We start from the raw sequence: 15,831 nt of genomic DNA, 5'->3' as shown, positions 1-15,831 counted from the left end.
TCCCAGCAGTGATGATTTATACTGGTTGTCAACTTGAGAAGGTCTTAAATCACGTAGGAGACAAGTCACTGGATATGTCTGAGAGGGAGTTTCTAGATTTGGTTAATTGAAGTGGGAAGGCCTGCCGTAAATACGGGTGCACCATTCCCTGATCTGGGGTTCCAGACTGAATAAAAAGGAGAAAGTGAGCCGAGTACTAGTGGTCATCTTTCCCTGCTTCCTGACTGCAGTTGTAATTTTATCAGCTGCTTTACACTAAGGCTGCCATGCCTTCCCCACCATGATGGGCTGCACCCTAAAATCCAAATAAACCCTTCCTCCCTTAAGTTGCTTTTGTTAGGTATTTTCTCAGTAATGAGAAAAGCAATACACTAGCTAAAGGGTTTCAGGGAGGTGGATAAAAATCTGGCAGGTGGAAACAAAGTGTATAGAGATGTGATCAAGTCCCAGGGGACAAGGCAGCTATGACATCACAATGAAAAAGCTCTGATTTTTGTGTTTGGTTTTTTGAGACAGGGTCTTCCTGTTGCCCCAGGTGGTCTGGAACTAGCAATGTAGACCATTATGCCTGGCTTGTTTTTTTTCCCCCTAAGGAAGATGGACTAGATTAATGAGAAATACCCCAGCCCTGAATGTATCCCACATCTGGTAATTATATTAAATTTCCAAGGTTGGAGAAGTTTCTGTTTTCACGCAAGGCATCATTCCAGCCATTTCCAGAGAATTCTGCACAGTCTTCATCCCTGACATTGTTGGGTTCCCCTCTGTTCCAGTACTGCTGAAATCTGCAAAGTCAGATTGTGTTGGTTAGTTTTAACCATCAACCTGACATAATCTAGAATGCCTTGGGTAGAGAGAGCCACAATGAGGGATTGTCAGGATTGGGTTTGTGTGTGAACATGCCTGTGAAGGATTTTTCTTTACTGGGTTAGTTGAGGTGGGAAGCACCACTCTGTCAGTGGCATCATTTTACAGGCTTAATGAAAAGGAGCTAGAAAGCTGAACACTGGTAAGCATGCTGCATTCGTTAGTTCTCTGCTCTTGACTATGATGTGACTAACTGCTTACTTTCTTTTTAAAATTTATTTTATTTTTATTTTATCTGTATGGGTGCTTTGTCGGCATGTGTAAGTGCACCATGTGTGTGCAATGCCCACAGAGGATCCCCTGGAACTGGAGTTACAATTGGTTATGAGGGGCCATGTGGGTGCTGGGAATTTAACCTGTGTCCTCTGCAAGAGCAGCTAGTGCTCTTAATTGCTGAGCCATCTCCCAAGCCCCTGCTTCAGGTTCTTGCCTTGACTTCCCTACAGTGATGGAATAACCTGGAATTGTAAGCTGAATAAACTCTTTCTCCCTAAGTTTGCATTTTTGAGGGTATTTTATCATAATTGAACCAAAATTAGGACACCAGCCCATAAACATTAATCTGCCCCAGGGCCACACTATGAACCAAGATTTTAGCTGTGGGAAACTTGATGCCTTCACAATCTCCCTCAATGCATGTAGCAGACACACTTTGTTCTGGACCCACCAACATGCCTGAGTCATTTGGCTTTGGATCCTGACTCTTGCCATGTCCTGTGCTTGTGAGGCTGTGGTTTTCTAATGTAACAGCCTCCAACCACCTTCCTTACTGACTTCCTGCACTTTGGATCACTGTATACCTGCCCTGAGCTGAGTACCCGAGCTGAGTACCAGATAACCAGGGGGGCTCCAATGCAAAACTCTGAAATGTTGTAAGCTAGATGATGCTAAGCTTGTCTCTCCTGTTCTTTCCCTTGAACACAAAACAATCAAAGCGCTGTCCCTCTGCTTCTATCCTGACTTGTGGTGGTCCTTCCCCGTGTGGATCTTTGTGATGTGCTGTGTACTCCCTCCCTTGGGATTTCGGGGGTCATAATAAACTATCTTTTCCTTTTTCTTCCCTCCCCTCTCCTCCCTTCCCCTTCCCCCTCCTTTCCTCCCCGCCTCTTCCCCCTTTCCTTTCCCTTTCCTTTTCTCATCTCCCCTCCCTTCCCTTCCTTTCTTTGTGTTTTCTTTTTGAGACAGGGTCTCATGTATTCTAACTAGGCTGGCCTCAAACTCACTATGTAGCTAAGGATGACCTTGAACTTCTGATCTTCCTGCCCTGCCTGTACTTCCCAAGTGCTTGGATGACTGGTGTGTAACACCATATTTGGTGTTCATGGTGCTGGAGATGGAACCCAGGGCTTTAGCACACCAGGGAAGCACCCAACAACCAGCTATATTTCCAGCCAAACAAACTAATATTTTAATGATCATAGTCCCCTTAGCTAATGGCCTTATTATATTTCATATATTCTATTAATAGTCTATATTAAAATCAATCCCCCTCAGGCTAAAACCTTCTCTTGCTGTTCTAATGTTGGAATTTCACTGCTGTTCTGTTGTTACATGGTTATGAAGACCTTCTTCCATTAGCAAATGTGGGCATCTCCCATGACTATGGGACCAGGTAAAGGGGGATGAATCCCAAGCTTTATGTGTATGAGTGTTTTGCCTACATGTATATAAGTGCACCATGTGCATGTAATGGCAGTGGAGGTCAGAAGAGGGTGTCAGATCCTCTAAAACTGGAGTTAAGGATGGTTATTAGCTTCCATATAGGTTCTGGGAACTGATCCTGGGTCTTCTGTGGGTCTCTCCCTCCCCTTGTGGGCCATTGCCACTGACCCATGAGAACAAAGGGAGCAGAAGCAACAAACAGGGTCAGACGGCCAGTGAGGACAACAGAAAAGAGTTTTTTTTTTTTCCCCTAGACTTACCTGGAAGACAGAGGCGAACCATCTACCCAGTGCCATGTGTCTTCATTGTGCAAGTCTGACATCCCCCATCCAGGTTGGTCCTTTAGCCTTAGAAGTCTGCTGCAGGAAGGTCTGTAGGGTGAGGAGAGGAGTGAAGGGAGGAGAGCTCTTCCCTCATGCCCCTCTTTCCACCTTGCATCTCACTAAACTGCTGCAGAAGCTTCTACCTGCAATCTCACTTCACCTTCTCCCACACCGGGCCATGAGTACCCTTGGGTGCTAAGGTGGTTCAGCTGTTTTCACATCTGTATCCCATGAGCAGATGTGCCCTGACACACAGAAGTACAGCAGCCCTTTCCTCACACACACTTGCTAAAGCAGCATGGTTGTCTGTCTTAGAAGTTCTGAGAATGTCCAGAGGAAATCATTCACTCATGACTGGTTTCAATGTGCTGGAACCAGCTCATCTGGGTTCATGGTTGCTGAAGGTGCTTATGGATTCTGTTCAGATGTGCACTGAGAGACGTCCCATAAATGAGGATAACCACCAAAGAAATTGGAAGCACTATGCACCAGGACTTTTTTTGCATATGTCCATGTGTGGTGTCCATATGTGTCATGTGTGTTTATATATGTAGCATGTGAGTAGGTGCATGTGCATATGTGTGTGGAATTCAAAGATTGATATTGGGCATTTTCCTCTACTGCCCTCCACTTAAATTTTAATTAAAATATTTTATTATTTTATTTTACTTTATGTGCGAGTGTATTGCCTGCATTTATGTAAGTGCACCCATGTCATGCAATGCCCATGGAGGTCAGAAAAAAAGTGTTGGATCCCCTGGAAGTGGAGTTATGGGTGGTTTTTAGCTGTCATGTGGGTGCTGGGAACTGAACCCAGGTCCTCTGCAACAGAGGTCAATGCTCTTAACTGCTGAGCCATCTCTCCACCTCCATTTTATTTAAAAAATTGATTTATTTTTATTTTATGTGTATGAGTGTTTTGCCTACATGTATATAAGTGCACCATGTGCATGTAATGGCAGTGGAGGTCAGAAGAGGGTGTCAGATCCTCTAAAACTGGAAGTTTTCACCTTTTATTTTATTATTTTGAAGAGGTAACCCTAAAATCTTTTTGGGATAAGAACTCCCAAATACTTTTAACGTTTTTGGCCTTTGGGATCGAGTACTTTGTTAAAAGGCCCGAAATATTTTATTATTTTATTTTACTTTATGTGCGAGTGTATTGCCTGCATTTATGTAAGTGCACCCATGTCATGCAATGCCCATGGAGGTCAGAAAAAAAGTGTTGGATCCCCTGGAAGTGGAGTTATGGGTGGTTTTTAGCTGTCATGTGGGTGCTGGGAACTGAACCCAGGTCCTCTGCAACAGAGGTCAATGCTCTTAACTGCTGAGCCATCTCTCCACCTCCATTTTATTTAAAAAATTGATTTATTTTTATTTTATGTGTATGAGTGTTTTGCCTACATGTATATAAGTGCACCATGTGCATGTAATGGCAGTGGAGGTCAGAAGAGGGTGTCAGATCCTCTAAAACTGGAGTTAAGGATGGTTATTAGCTTCCATATAGGTTCTGGGAACTGATCCTGGGTCTTCTGTGGGTCTCTCCCTCCCCTTGTGGGCCATTGCCACTGACCCATGAGAACAAAGGGAGCAGAAGCAACAAACAGGGTCAGACGGCCAGTGAGGACAACAGAAAAGACCTTCCAGGGAGTCAGATTCAGTGATACAGCTCCATGTATTCAGTGGGGGTTAGGGAAAAATATAGTGTGGAGGCAGCAGCCAAGCTTCAGCTGATAGGTGTTCAAAGTATGCTTTATTTACATGTGGTAGGGGGATCCTATCATCTGGCTATAGGGCAATGCCTAATTATCATATAGAAAAAACCTGGGGGCAGTTTTATTGCAGGTAACTATGCCAAAGGTCATGTTCCAAAGAAGGTTGGGCATCCATGCTTGGAGGCACTTTCCAGATAAGTCAGGCAGGAAGGCCCTGCTGAGAAAGGAGTCGGCCTTAACAGCAGGGTTGCCCAACATCTTCCCCCTGTTTTGTTTTATAATGGAGAAAGGCCATCACAAGCTTTAAGAGCCAACTCATCTATCTTGGGAGAATCCAAAGTCTGATAATTGGCCATGACCTGATTGGTAATTTTAGCAATGTGACAATTTGTAAGAAATTGTATGAAACAGGGAGCAAGCATCAAAATAACACAGCATAATCAGGGGGATACTAATATTGTAACATTCCCCCCTCTGAAGAGGTAACCCCAAAATCTTTTTGGGATAAGAGCTGCCAAATACTTTTAACGTTTTTGGCCTTTGGGACAGAGTACTTTGTTAAAAGGCCCAAGGGCATTTTGACTTTTAGCCAAGAAAGAAACTGGCTACTTTTCTTTGGGGTCTTTTTACCCTAACTGCTTAGCCAATTCTTACCTCCTATTCTTATCACATGATCTCTGAAGAGGCTTACCCAAATTGCCAATAGGGAATTGGGACACAGACCGCTCTGGCTTCTTCCATGCTGAACAGGGACACAGGGTGAGGCAATTGGGGTACCCCCCTCAGTGAGTCTATCTAAAAGACTCCCAAACTGCATAAGTCTTAACTATAGGGAGAAAAAGAAGGCACTTGACTGGTGCCTGGGAGATGTGAAGGAAAAGTAAAGGTAAGAGTAAAGCAAGAGTAGTTAGTATTACAATTTCTAGGCAGGGAACCAGAAAATGTCCAAATTAAAGTCCATTGGAATTTCTTGATGGGGGCTCCCAAAAGCATCCATCTAACAGGTTTCTTCTCATTTTTCTTTTTTCTGTTAAGGCTGGACTGATGATTGATGAATTCAGGATTTGTTGTTTGGCACTTTGATAACTGTTGGAGTGGCTAGAATCAGCTCCCTCTTAAACAGCCTCTAGAGGGAGAGAGAAAACAAACAGCCATCATTTTGGAACAGTAGTGAATTGTTTCCCTCAGCCGAAGGTGGGAACTACAGTATTGTAGACCAAAATTTAAAGTCCTACACCTGAGTAATACTGTCCTATTAGGAACAAAATCACAAATGATAAACAATTGTCTAAATAACATCTTATAAGAGCTTAATGTCTGGGATGTGTAATCCCTTGAATTCTTGAAGAAATATACTTATGACTTTAATCTTTGGTTATACTCTCCCCATGGGTGTTTAAGGCCATACAGTTGGCCCAAATAAATCAATTTATTTTTACTCTTAAGGCCGTATGAGGATCTGTTCCTCAGGGATCACATGGGCTTGGGTGGAACCCCTGGCTCCTCAGGCTTTTCTTTACCAGTTCCAGCTACATGAAGACAAGTCAAGAGGTCCTGCTTGACCTGGGCTTCAATTGGAAGCATGGAGGAAATGTTTCCTCTGTGTTGACCCTCCTCTTTGCAGACTGGACACTGGTTCAAGTCCATCTTCTGGGGCCTCCATGGCCTCCCTGAACAAGAGGACAAGTGACTCACCAAAGTTACAGGAAATTTTGAGAGATGCCCCTGGAACTTGTTTGACCTTGGAGGGCAAGGAACAAAAATTTGTCCCTTTCAGTCCCTCTGACCAAATTAGTATAGACCTCATAGTATGGCTGTTAAACATCCAAGAAGTTTAGTTCTACCAGTCTGGTACTTGTAATTACCATGTGCTATGTAGATAGAGCTTGGGCAAAACCCAAACATTTTTAAATAAACCTTGATAAGACATCCTTAAACTGGTTGACTAAGCTATGACCTTAGAAATTTTAAGATATTTTCTCATGCTTGATAAATTGTAACAAACCTACACAGACCTCCATCACTTGCTTAGGCTTTCTCATTTTTAACAAAATACCTCCATTCCTGTATCCTTCTAATATCTTTTACCTTACCATTCTCTTTTTTTAATAACCATGAGACATAACAACATTAACAAATAAATTTTCCTTCCATATAGCGCCGAGCCCCTTAGAGCTATCCGGACATGAAGGACTACAACCCTAGCAGCAGGGTTCCCCAACATCAAACCAATGTTTGATTACATTAGAGATTTTCTGGGGAACCAATGAATTTATTGAGCTTAGTTACAGAGATGACTGAGGGGTTGCTAGGGTATATGAGTGACCTGAGAGTATTTACACTGGAAGCCTTAACCCAGCATGGATGGAGCCTTCTCTTCCTAGCCTTTCTCAGATAATACATTTCCATCTGTTGTGAGAATTCTTTTCTGGGGATATTAAGCAATGTTTTTCCCATTTTTAGGTTGTAGTATCAAACCAATATTTGATTACATTAGAATTTTTCAGGTGAGGGTCCAATGACCCTGTTTACCCCTCCTCCTTTAATTACATACTTAAGTCCAGTTGTGATGATCTTTTGTTAGTGGTGGACTGTTGGGAGGTGACCCAACATGGATTAAGCGGTTTTTTTCCTAGCCTTTCCCAGATAATATACTTTAGTCCTCCTCAAACTCAGGAGACCATGTATGATTAGGGCCAAATTACATACAGTTGGTTGGGAAGAGCAGCTGGGTACTCAGGTGAAGGTCCAATGACCCTGTTTACCCCTCCTCCTTTAATTAGATACTTAAGTCCACAAGTCCAATTGTGATGATCTTTTGTTAGTGGTGGACTGTTGGGAGGTGTTAGTATAAGCACAGCCATTTTGTACACTGAGCTGTGGCAGGCTTGCTTGTTTACTTTATGATCTTTTGCCTTGATTCAACAGTTTGTGTGTTTTCCACACAAGTACCGAATTGTTCTGCCAAGTCAGGAAAAATGTGTTGATAATTTAGGGAAGATAGTTAAATGGTGGAATTCACTACAAGTATTTGACTGTTCCTTGACCCTCAGATAAAGGTGGGAAAAAAGAGCTGTTGAAGCTAATTCAGGTAAGCAAACGGTGGCTATCTGATGTTCTACCTTTAATTAGATACTTAAGTCCACAAGTCCAATTGTGATGATCTTTTGTTACTGGACACAGCTGAAGTCATGAAGAAGGTAGTTTCAGAAATAGTGTGCAGCATCATGTTATTAAAAGAACGTGCAATCTAGATGGGGGCTGCAGTCTCTACTGACAGTCCTCCCAAGTATCCTTCTCTGTCTGTTGTTTTTCTTTCATCCTCACTCCCCCTTTCAGGTGCTGTTCATCTTGGCCGGCTGGTACTGGCAGTGGACACAGTTAAGTCATGAAGATGGTAGTTGTTTGACTCAGAAGAAAGTAGTGTGTAGCATCATCTTATTAAAAGAACATAGAATCTAAATTATATACATAATGTAATAAGTTAATATTACCCATGTACATACTGTGTTTTATAAGTTTCCAGGTAAACCTTATAGAAAACATAAGACAGTTAAAAATCTTTTACCTTATGTAGTTTAGAGAGTGGTCTACCAAAACCTTGCTTTAGGTGGAAAAAAAGCAATTGGTGTATAGTTAAACATTGTCAAATTGATGTTTACAACCTCCAGCATAATCAATTCAGGAAAAGAATTTACCAAGCAATTAATATTTTACCTCACATATATAGAGATGAATAATTATCTTAAATATATTAGTCTATTGTATAAACTTTGAGATGTCCTTGTAAGCCTTGACACAGGTTTTAAATGACCAAGTCTCCTTTAAAGGTTTAGAGATGTTTTACACAGTATAGGAACCATGTTGTAATTTAACAATTTTAGTTTACAAGAGAACTTACAAGTCAATTTTATATCTAGTAAACTATTATTTAATAATTGTTTTATTAGTATTAAATATAAATTTATACATTCACAACAGTCTCATTCAATAAATACTATGGTTAGACACAATGTCACAAAAAACCAGTTTCAAAACTAAGACCTATTATCTTGATGAATTTTTTGATCAGATGTATATGAAAGAAACTCTTAAAAGCCAGCAGTATTTTACATATATATATATCCATATCCATACATACATATATATATCCATACACACACACACACACACATATATATATATGACTCTCATCTCAAAATGGCTGTGTTGGACAAAGCCATACACACTGTTGGGGTGGATGGAATGAAGCAACTGGTACATATTTAAGCATTATCAAATTGATGTTTACAGCTTTTAGCATAATCAATTGTGATGCTTTAGTTACTGACTGAGGAATTTTAGGCAGAAGATCTTTTTTAAAAACAAAAATCTATCCTGTTGTTTATTAAGTAGTTAAATTTATCCTTGTATTTACCATACATTTTACATTAGTCTGTGTTAGTGACCAAATAGAGAATCCCATTAACTATTTTTACTATAGACAATAATACCCTCTGTTGAAATTAGTTTACACCTTAGCTGTTTTTAACTGTACAGTGTATTTACTCTTAGGCTGTTTTGTTGTTCTCCTTTTCTTGTCATAGGGTCAGGGGGCCAGACTGAGCTTGAAGAATTTTTGGAGAACATATCTTGATATAATTGGCTTGAGTCTGAAGTGGGAGGGCCAATTCCATCTCCAGAGTCAGTGTCTCAGTGAGCTCAAACAGCATGTGACAATTTACCAATATAATTAATACAAAAGGAATTTTTTCTTCTTTACCCTAACAGTTTTTTGAATTGTTAATCCATATTTTACTTTTAAACTAGGGAAAGGCTGTTAACTCACATGGTAAATTCCTTTGAAGAGGGCTGTCAGTCTGGATTGGAAAAAAACATTTTATAAATTATACATGATCTTGGATTAAGTACCCATGACCTGGGGAATAAGAAACACAGAAAACAATGGTACCTAAAAGAAAATGCAAAGAGACAATATCATAATACTCTTTTCTTTTTAGTCTATGACATTGTAACTAGAAGGTACCCAGGGAATGATGTGACAAAAGGGACAAAAGCAAGCATACAGCAACTGAGCATCAGAGAGGGAAATACTCTATTCCAGAGAAAAACAGGCTTAGAATCACAATGCAGAAAAGGGGACCAGTGGAGTCCGGATCTTAAGTCTCCCATCCACGTAGGCTATCCTTTTTAACCTCTCATTGTTGTAACTATGTGTTGGTAGTAGCTTGTCTCCTGAGGGCTGCTGTAGCCACCACTGTGGCACACCCCCCAGAGGGGGGAGAAAAGTCCACTTGCCATCTGGGTGCGTGCATCACAAAGGCATTTTCCCTCCAAGGGGAAACCCGCAGGGGGGGGGGCGCAGAGGACTAGGGGAGAAAGTCCTCCACCTGGTGTGGTCCTCTCAGATGAGCCTCAGATGAGCCTCTTCCCCAAGAAAAAGTTTATGGAAATAAATGGCTTTTAAAAACTTTTTTCCATTTGTTTATGGCACAAGCTGCCTTAAATTATTAAAGTGCTCCTTGGCCACCTGCTGCTTTAAATCCCTTGTTTTTGTTTACGTTATGGGGCAGGCCAATTTAAATTCTCACCCAATTGGTTCACTTTGAGCCTCAGTGCTTTTTTCTCTCCAGGCAGGTCAATTTAAATTCTCACCTAACTGGTTTAGCTTGAGCCTGAGTGCCTGAGGGGTGAGATAACAAAACAGATAAAGAAGTTTGTTATCTTAGAAGTTGAATTCAATGCTTGTGTGAAAATCCCTGCATGATAGAACTTTGGGGATTCTTTGTTTCTAGGGGTATTGTTCAAGATAGAAAAGGAAAGAGGGTGAATTCCTAGGGGAACATTCCCAGGAACGAAGGACTCAGGGAATTCCTCCTAGTCCACACAGCCCAAGCCTGACTGCAAGTTTCAGAGAACCAGCAACCCGCTCTAAGAGCATGTAACTGGTCGTTGTGTGACCAGTTTTTGTATTAGAAAGATGTATAGATAGGGGGTCTTTACACACGGGCAGCCTTTGGCTAACATCAGGGAGTAGGCCTGATCAGAAAGCTTCAATTGCTCCTTCATCTTTAATAGTCTCATGTGAAGACTCAGACCGAAATTAAAAGGAGGAAAGAGGAAAGACTGCCGATCCTCAAGGGTGAGATGGCCAAGGCAAAGCTGCTGCTACCCTCTTGATAGAGGGGATACTCACAAACTCCATGCATTCCAGGAGCCTCACGTTCGGGTGCCAGCTGTGGGTCACTCCCTCCCCTCATGGGCCATTGGCCACCGACCCACGAGAACAAAGGGAGCAGAAGCAACGAACAGGGTCAGGATGGTCAGTGAGCACGACAGAAAAGGCCTTCCAGGGAGTCAGATTCAGTGATACAGCTCCATGTATTCAGTGGGGGTCGGAAAAATATAGTGTGGAGGCAGCAGCCAAGCTTCAGCTGATAGGTGTTCAAAGTATGCTTTATTTACATGTGGTAGGGGGATCCTATCATCTGGCTATAGGGCAATGCCTAATTATCATATAGAAAAAACCTGGGGGCAGTTTTATTGCAGGTAACTATGCCAAAGTCATGTTCCAAAGAAGGTCAGGCATCCATGCTTGGAGGCACTTTCCAGATAAGTTAGGCAGGAAGACCCTGCTGAGAAAAGAGTTGACCTTAACAGCAAGGTTCCCCAAAAGTCCTCTATAAGAGCAGCTAGTGCTCTTAACTGCTGAGTCATCTCTCCAGCCCTGTCCATTTAAATTTTTTATAATGTTTTAAAAATTGGGGGGTTATTTTGAGATAGTGTCTCCCTACAGCCCCAGCTGGTCTGGAATTTACTATGTGGACTAGGCTGGCCTCAGTCTCTGGCCTCCTGTCTCTGCCTCCTGAGTGCTGGGATTAAAGGTGTGTACCACCACACCTGGCTCATCTGCTTTATTTTTTGAGACAGATTCTCCCACTGGACCTATAGTTCACAAAATCAGGTAGACTAGCTGACCAGCAAGACTGGGAGATCCACCACCTCCACTTCCCAGTGCTGAGAGTAAAACTACTGGCCAGTAGCTTTCATAGAAACAGAAGGTGCTGTGTAGGTTGCTGATGGAAGAAAGTCATCACCAATATTCCCAGCTATGAATCCTGTGAGCTGCAATAATGACTGGTATGGCTAATCTTGGTTGTCAACTTGACACACTTGGAAGTCTATGGCTTTTTCTGGATTGCTAAATGAGGAAGGTGAGCTCAGCCCACTCTTCATCCTTAGGCTGGTGGACCCGGGCTGTATAAGAAAGGTAGCTGAGCCAGATTAGAGAGCTAGCCAGTCAGTACCATTCCTCCATGGTTTCTGCTTCAGTTCCTGCCTCCGGATTCCTGACTTCTGTTCCTGTTTAGGCTTCCCCTGATGTTGGACCATAATTTGCAAGCCAAATAAGTTGACAGTGTTTAATCACAGCAACAGAGAGCAAACTAGGACAGAGGTCTCTCACTGGGCTTGAGCTAGGCTTGCAGCCAGCAAGCCTCAGTGATCCTCCTGTCTGTACCCCTATACTGCCAAAGTGCTGGGCTTATGGACACTTGTGGCTATGCCTGGCTTTTTCCATCAGAGCTGGGGCTCCCACCCCAGGTCCCAATGCTTGAGCAGAGAGCGCTCTTACCCACTAAGATATCTCCATAACCCCAGGCCCAGCTTTGAAAATGTGAGTTCTGGGGACCAAACTCAGCTCCTCATGCTTACAAGGCAGGCAGTTTTCTGACAGCTATTTCCCTTTCTAGAAGGGTATTTATCCCTCAGTGAGAAAGTAGTTAAATACAGGCCCACACACCAAGATATTCATTCCATTTTAGACATTCCCCAAAGCATTCACAAATGCTCAAATCTTGTATCTGATTCTTTGAAGAGTGCTTGGAACCCTTCATTTCTACCCTTCTCTTTCCAAATCTAGTAAGCAGCCTCTTACACATAAAACCTTGTTTGGCAGATTATCACATTCCCAGGTGACCAGCAGCCAGGTGCATGCACCAGACAAGGATGGAGTCCCACCATGTGTACCTGCTCCTCTTCGGTTTCTATGATGACTAATTGGGCTGCTACTACCTGACAGGCGGTGATGGAGTCCTGCCAGTTCCATTGGGAGTTGAAGAAGAAGTAACAGTTTTTGTGGAAGAACGTCCAGTCTCTGGGACAGAGTTGACATAAGCCATCTGTTGGGAGAGGTGAGTCAGGATGGACACACACTTGGATGTCCATGTTCTTGTGTCTCCTCAACTTTCAAGCCCTCCAGAGTCAGGGCCCTCCCTTGGCACTGCACCCTGGAAAGCTGTTCCCCTCTGTGCTTCCTTATCCCTTTCCTCTTCTTGGAGAATCTAGAAGTCCTGGACTCATTTCCTCCAGGATCAGAGAACTAGAGGCCTAGGGGTCAAAACAGAAGCCAGGACTAGCTTAACTGAATACCTACTGCATTCATACCCAAGTGAACACTAAATGTCTACTGTGTTCACAACCCCTGTGAACATAGAGTGCCCACTCTGTACATGGTCCCTGTGAACACTGACTGCCTGCTATGTGCTTGGCTCCTGTGAACAGTGAGTGACTACTATGTGTATGCGCCCTGTGAGCATTCAGTGTATACTGTGCACATACCCCACACCTTTTAATATTGAGTGCCTACTATGTGAAGAGCTCCTTTGAACACTGTCTGTTGCGTGCATGTCCCTTTGAACACAGAGTGCCTACTGTGTCCATGCCCCTCTGAACACTGAGTGCCTATTGTGTGCATGGCCCTGTAAACACCAAGTGCCATCCTTGCTGATGTCCTGTAGTCTCAACTCACAGAGGAGGAAACTGAGGCTCTAAGATGTCTGATGACTAGAGAAAATTGACTTCTCTCTCATGAAGACATTCTTAGGCCCTGGGACCACTGGCTTCCAGTCACTCACCATGGTCTTCAGTCTTCACCTTGATCAGTTCCTGGTAGATTTTCTCCTGATCCTTGGAACTGGAAATGTTGGAGACTTAGACAAGAAAGGAAAAAATAAACTACAATTATTAAATATTTACTGTATTCCATAGCCTGCACTGGGTCCCTAGGAACACTGTCATTAAAAAGGGGAGAGCTGGAGAGATGGCTTAGCATTTTAAGAGCAGAAGCTGCTCTTGCAGAGAACAGGGTTTGGTTACCAGCACCCACATGATGACTAAAACCATCTTTAACTCCAGTTCCTGAGGATCTGATGCCCTATTCTGACTTCTGTGGGTATTGCATGCATATGGCGTACTTGCATACATGGAGGCAAAACATTCATCACACAAAATAATTTTTTTTTAAAATCTTTAAGCCAGGCATGGTGGTGCACACCTTTAATCCCAGCACTTGGGAGGCAGAGGCAGGCGGATCTCTGTGAGTTCAAAGCCAGCCTGGTCTGCATAGCCAGTTCCAGGCCAGCTGGGGCTACAGGGAGACCCTAACTCCAAAAGACAGAAAAAAAAAAACTTAAAAAATTAAGAAAACTGGTTTGGAGAGATGGCTCATTGATTAAGAGCACTAGCTGCTCTTCCAGGGGACCCAGGTTCAATTCCCAGCACCCACATGGCAGCTTGGTGGCTAACAACTGTCCTAACTCCAGTTCCAGAGGATCTGACACCCCCTTCTGACCTCCACAAGCACTGCATGACACGGGTGCATTTACATGCACACAGGCAATACACTCACATGCATAAAATAAAAATAATAAATTTTTAAAAATTTACAAAGAGCGCTAGATGTTCTTATAGAGGACTTAACACACACATGATGGCTAAAACCATCCATAAGTCTAGTTCCAGGGGATATTACGCCCTCTGCTGGCCTCCATGGGTATTGCATGCACATGGAGCACCTTACATACATGCAAACACTGAAACACATTAAATTTTTTTTTCATAGTTTAGATTCAAGGTAGGGGAAATAGAGTAACTTACAAAGGTGAACACCCAGCACCCCGTTCCACTCTGTGGCTCAGTGGCCTCCTGTTCCAGATTGCCTCTGTGCCCCGCCCCCTGTCTCCATTAGCTTTCATCCATGCCTCATGGGGCTGCGGTCTTGACCCAGGTCGGTAAATGCCTCCTGATGAGTCTAACTATGTTGTTAAGGATTCCCACAGTACTGGGTACAAATGCTTGTCCTGCCTCAGCTTCACAATTAGTTACAACTTCAGGCTTGTGTTACCACCCCAGCATCTAAGACAGCTTCTGACCAATGTCTTGTTTTATCCCACTTGAAGATTAGGAAACTGAACACTCAGAGAAGGCTTTACCATAAGGAGAAATGGAATCAGGATCCTTTCCTGCATCTCTTTCCTCCCATCTCTTACACCCTGGGATGTTCTTAGAGGCCACTGAAGGTTATGTTACCAACTTGCACTCCCCATTTCCCTTCTAGACCTATGGCCCTAGCTGAAGGCCCAGATCAGAGAGCCAAACCCTCCACTGTGCCTGACCTTGGGCAAGTGTGATCACCAGCAGCCCAACCAAAAACAGGTAGGCAAGTAGCTGAAGAACCAAAGGGATGAAGCCATGTCTCTCTCAGACTCTCTGTAGGGGAGAAAGTGGGGGTTTCACAATCACAGTACCCCAGGATAGATTTACTGCCACCATCCTCCCCCAGGACCCAAAAGGTCAAAGTCCTAGTCTGGTCCTTCTCATGATCCATGATTCCATTCCTTAACCTCTGCCTCCTCAGGACCCAGGAGTTCAGAGCCCCAGCCTCCACCTCCTAATGGTCCACGATTCTATTCCCCAGACTCCACTTCCCCAGGACTTAGAAGTTCAGAGTCCCAGCCTCTATCTCCTCATGGCATGATTCCATTTCCTACCCTTCATCTTCCTTGGACCCAGCTTCCACCTCCCCATGGTCCATGATTCTATTCCCTAGCCTCTGTCCCCAGGATCCAGAAATCCAGGGTCTCAGTCTCTAACGTCCCAAGACCACTTTTTGGAGGGCCTCCCCACTCTTCCTCAGCCCCTCTTCCTGAAGTACCTGTCCAACTATGAAATCTATAATTTGGTCCTAATCCAGAGCTGTCAACAGAATACCTGGTGCCACTACCCATGACTCTTCATCTTCTGAAAAGACAGATCAGTCAGGGATGCCCCCTATGGATTCCCTTCCTAAACTCCCAGAGTCCTAGTCCATCCTCACCTGGGGCACCCAGCCACTGTGTCCTTGCTTCTGTGGATTCACTCATGGTAACCCCTAGTGTCTGGGACTGCCAGAGACCACAGCTTTTATTTTCCTATCACCTGATGAT

The 15,831-nt window shown here is 43.4% G+C and overlaps 1 protein-coding gene across 1 annotated transcript; it reads right to left on the bottom strand.

Annotated features, from left to right (window-relative positions):
- Window positions 1-652: 652 nt before the first annotated feature.
- Window positions 653-15,440, bottom strand: LOC103743328 (CD209 antigen-like protein D). Its single transcript, XM_008844586.1, is given in 7 exon segments — window positions 653-785; window positions 2,790-2,854; window positions 2,856-2,900; window positions 12,596-12,747; window positions 13,483-13,557; window positions 15,022-15,101; window positions 15,397-15,440. Coding segments are annotated over 7 exon segments (594 nt in total).
- Window positions 15,441-15,831: the final 391 nt, after the last annotated feature.

Source organism: Nannospalax galili, unplaced genomic scaffold (assembly GCF_000622305.1).
Source record: "Nannospalax galili isolate Female #2095 unplaced genomic scaffold, S.galili_v1.0 scaffold262, whole genome shotgun sequence".
Taxonomy (NCBI): Eukaryota; Metazoa; Chordata; class Mammalia; order Rodentia; family Spalacidae; genus Nannospalax; species Nannospalax galili.
This window is presented reverse-complemented; position numbering and strand designations above follow the sequence as displayed.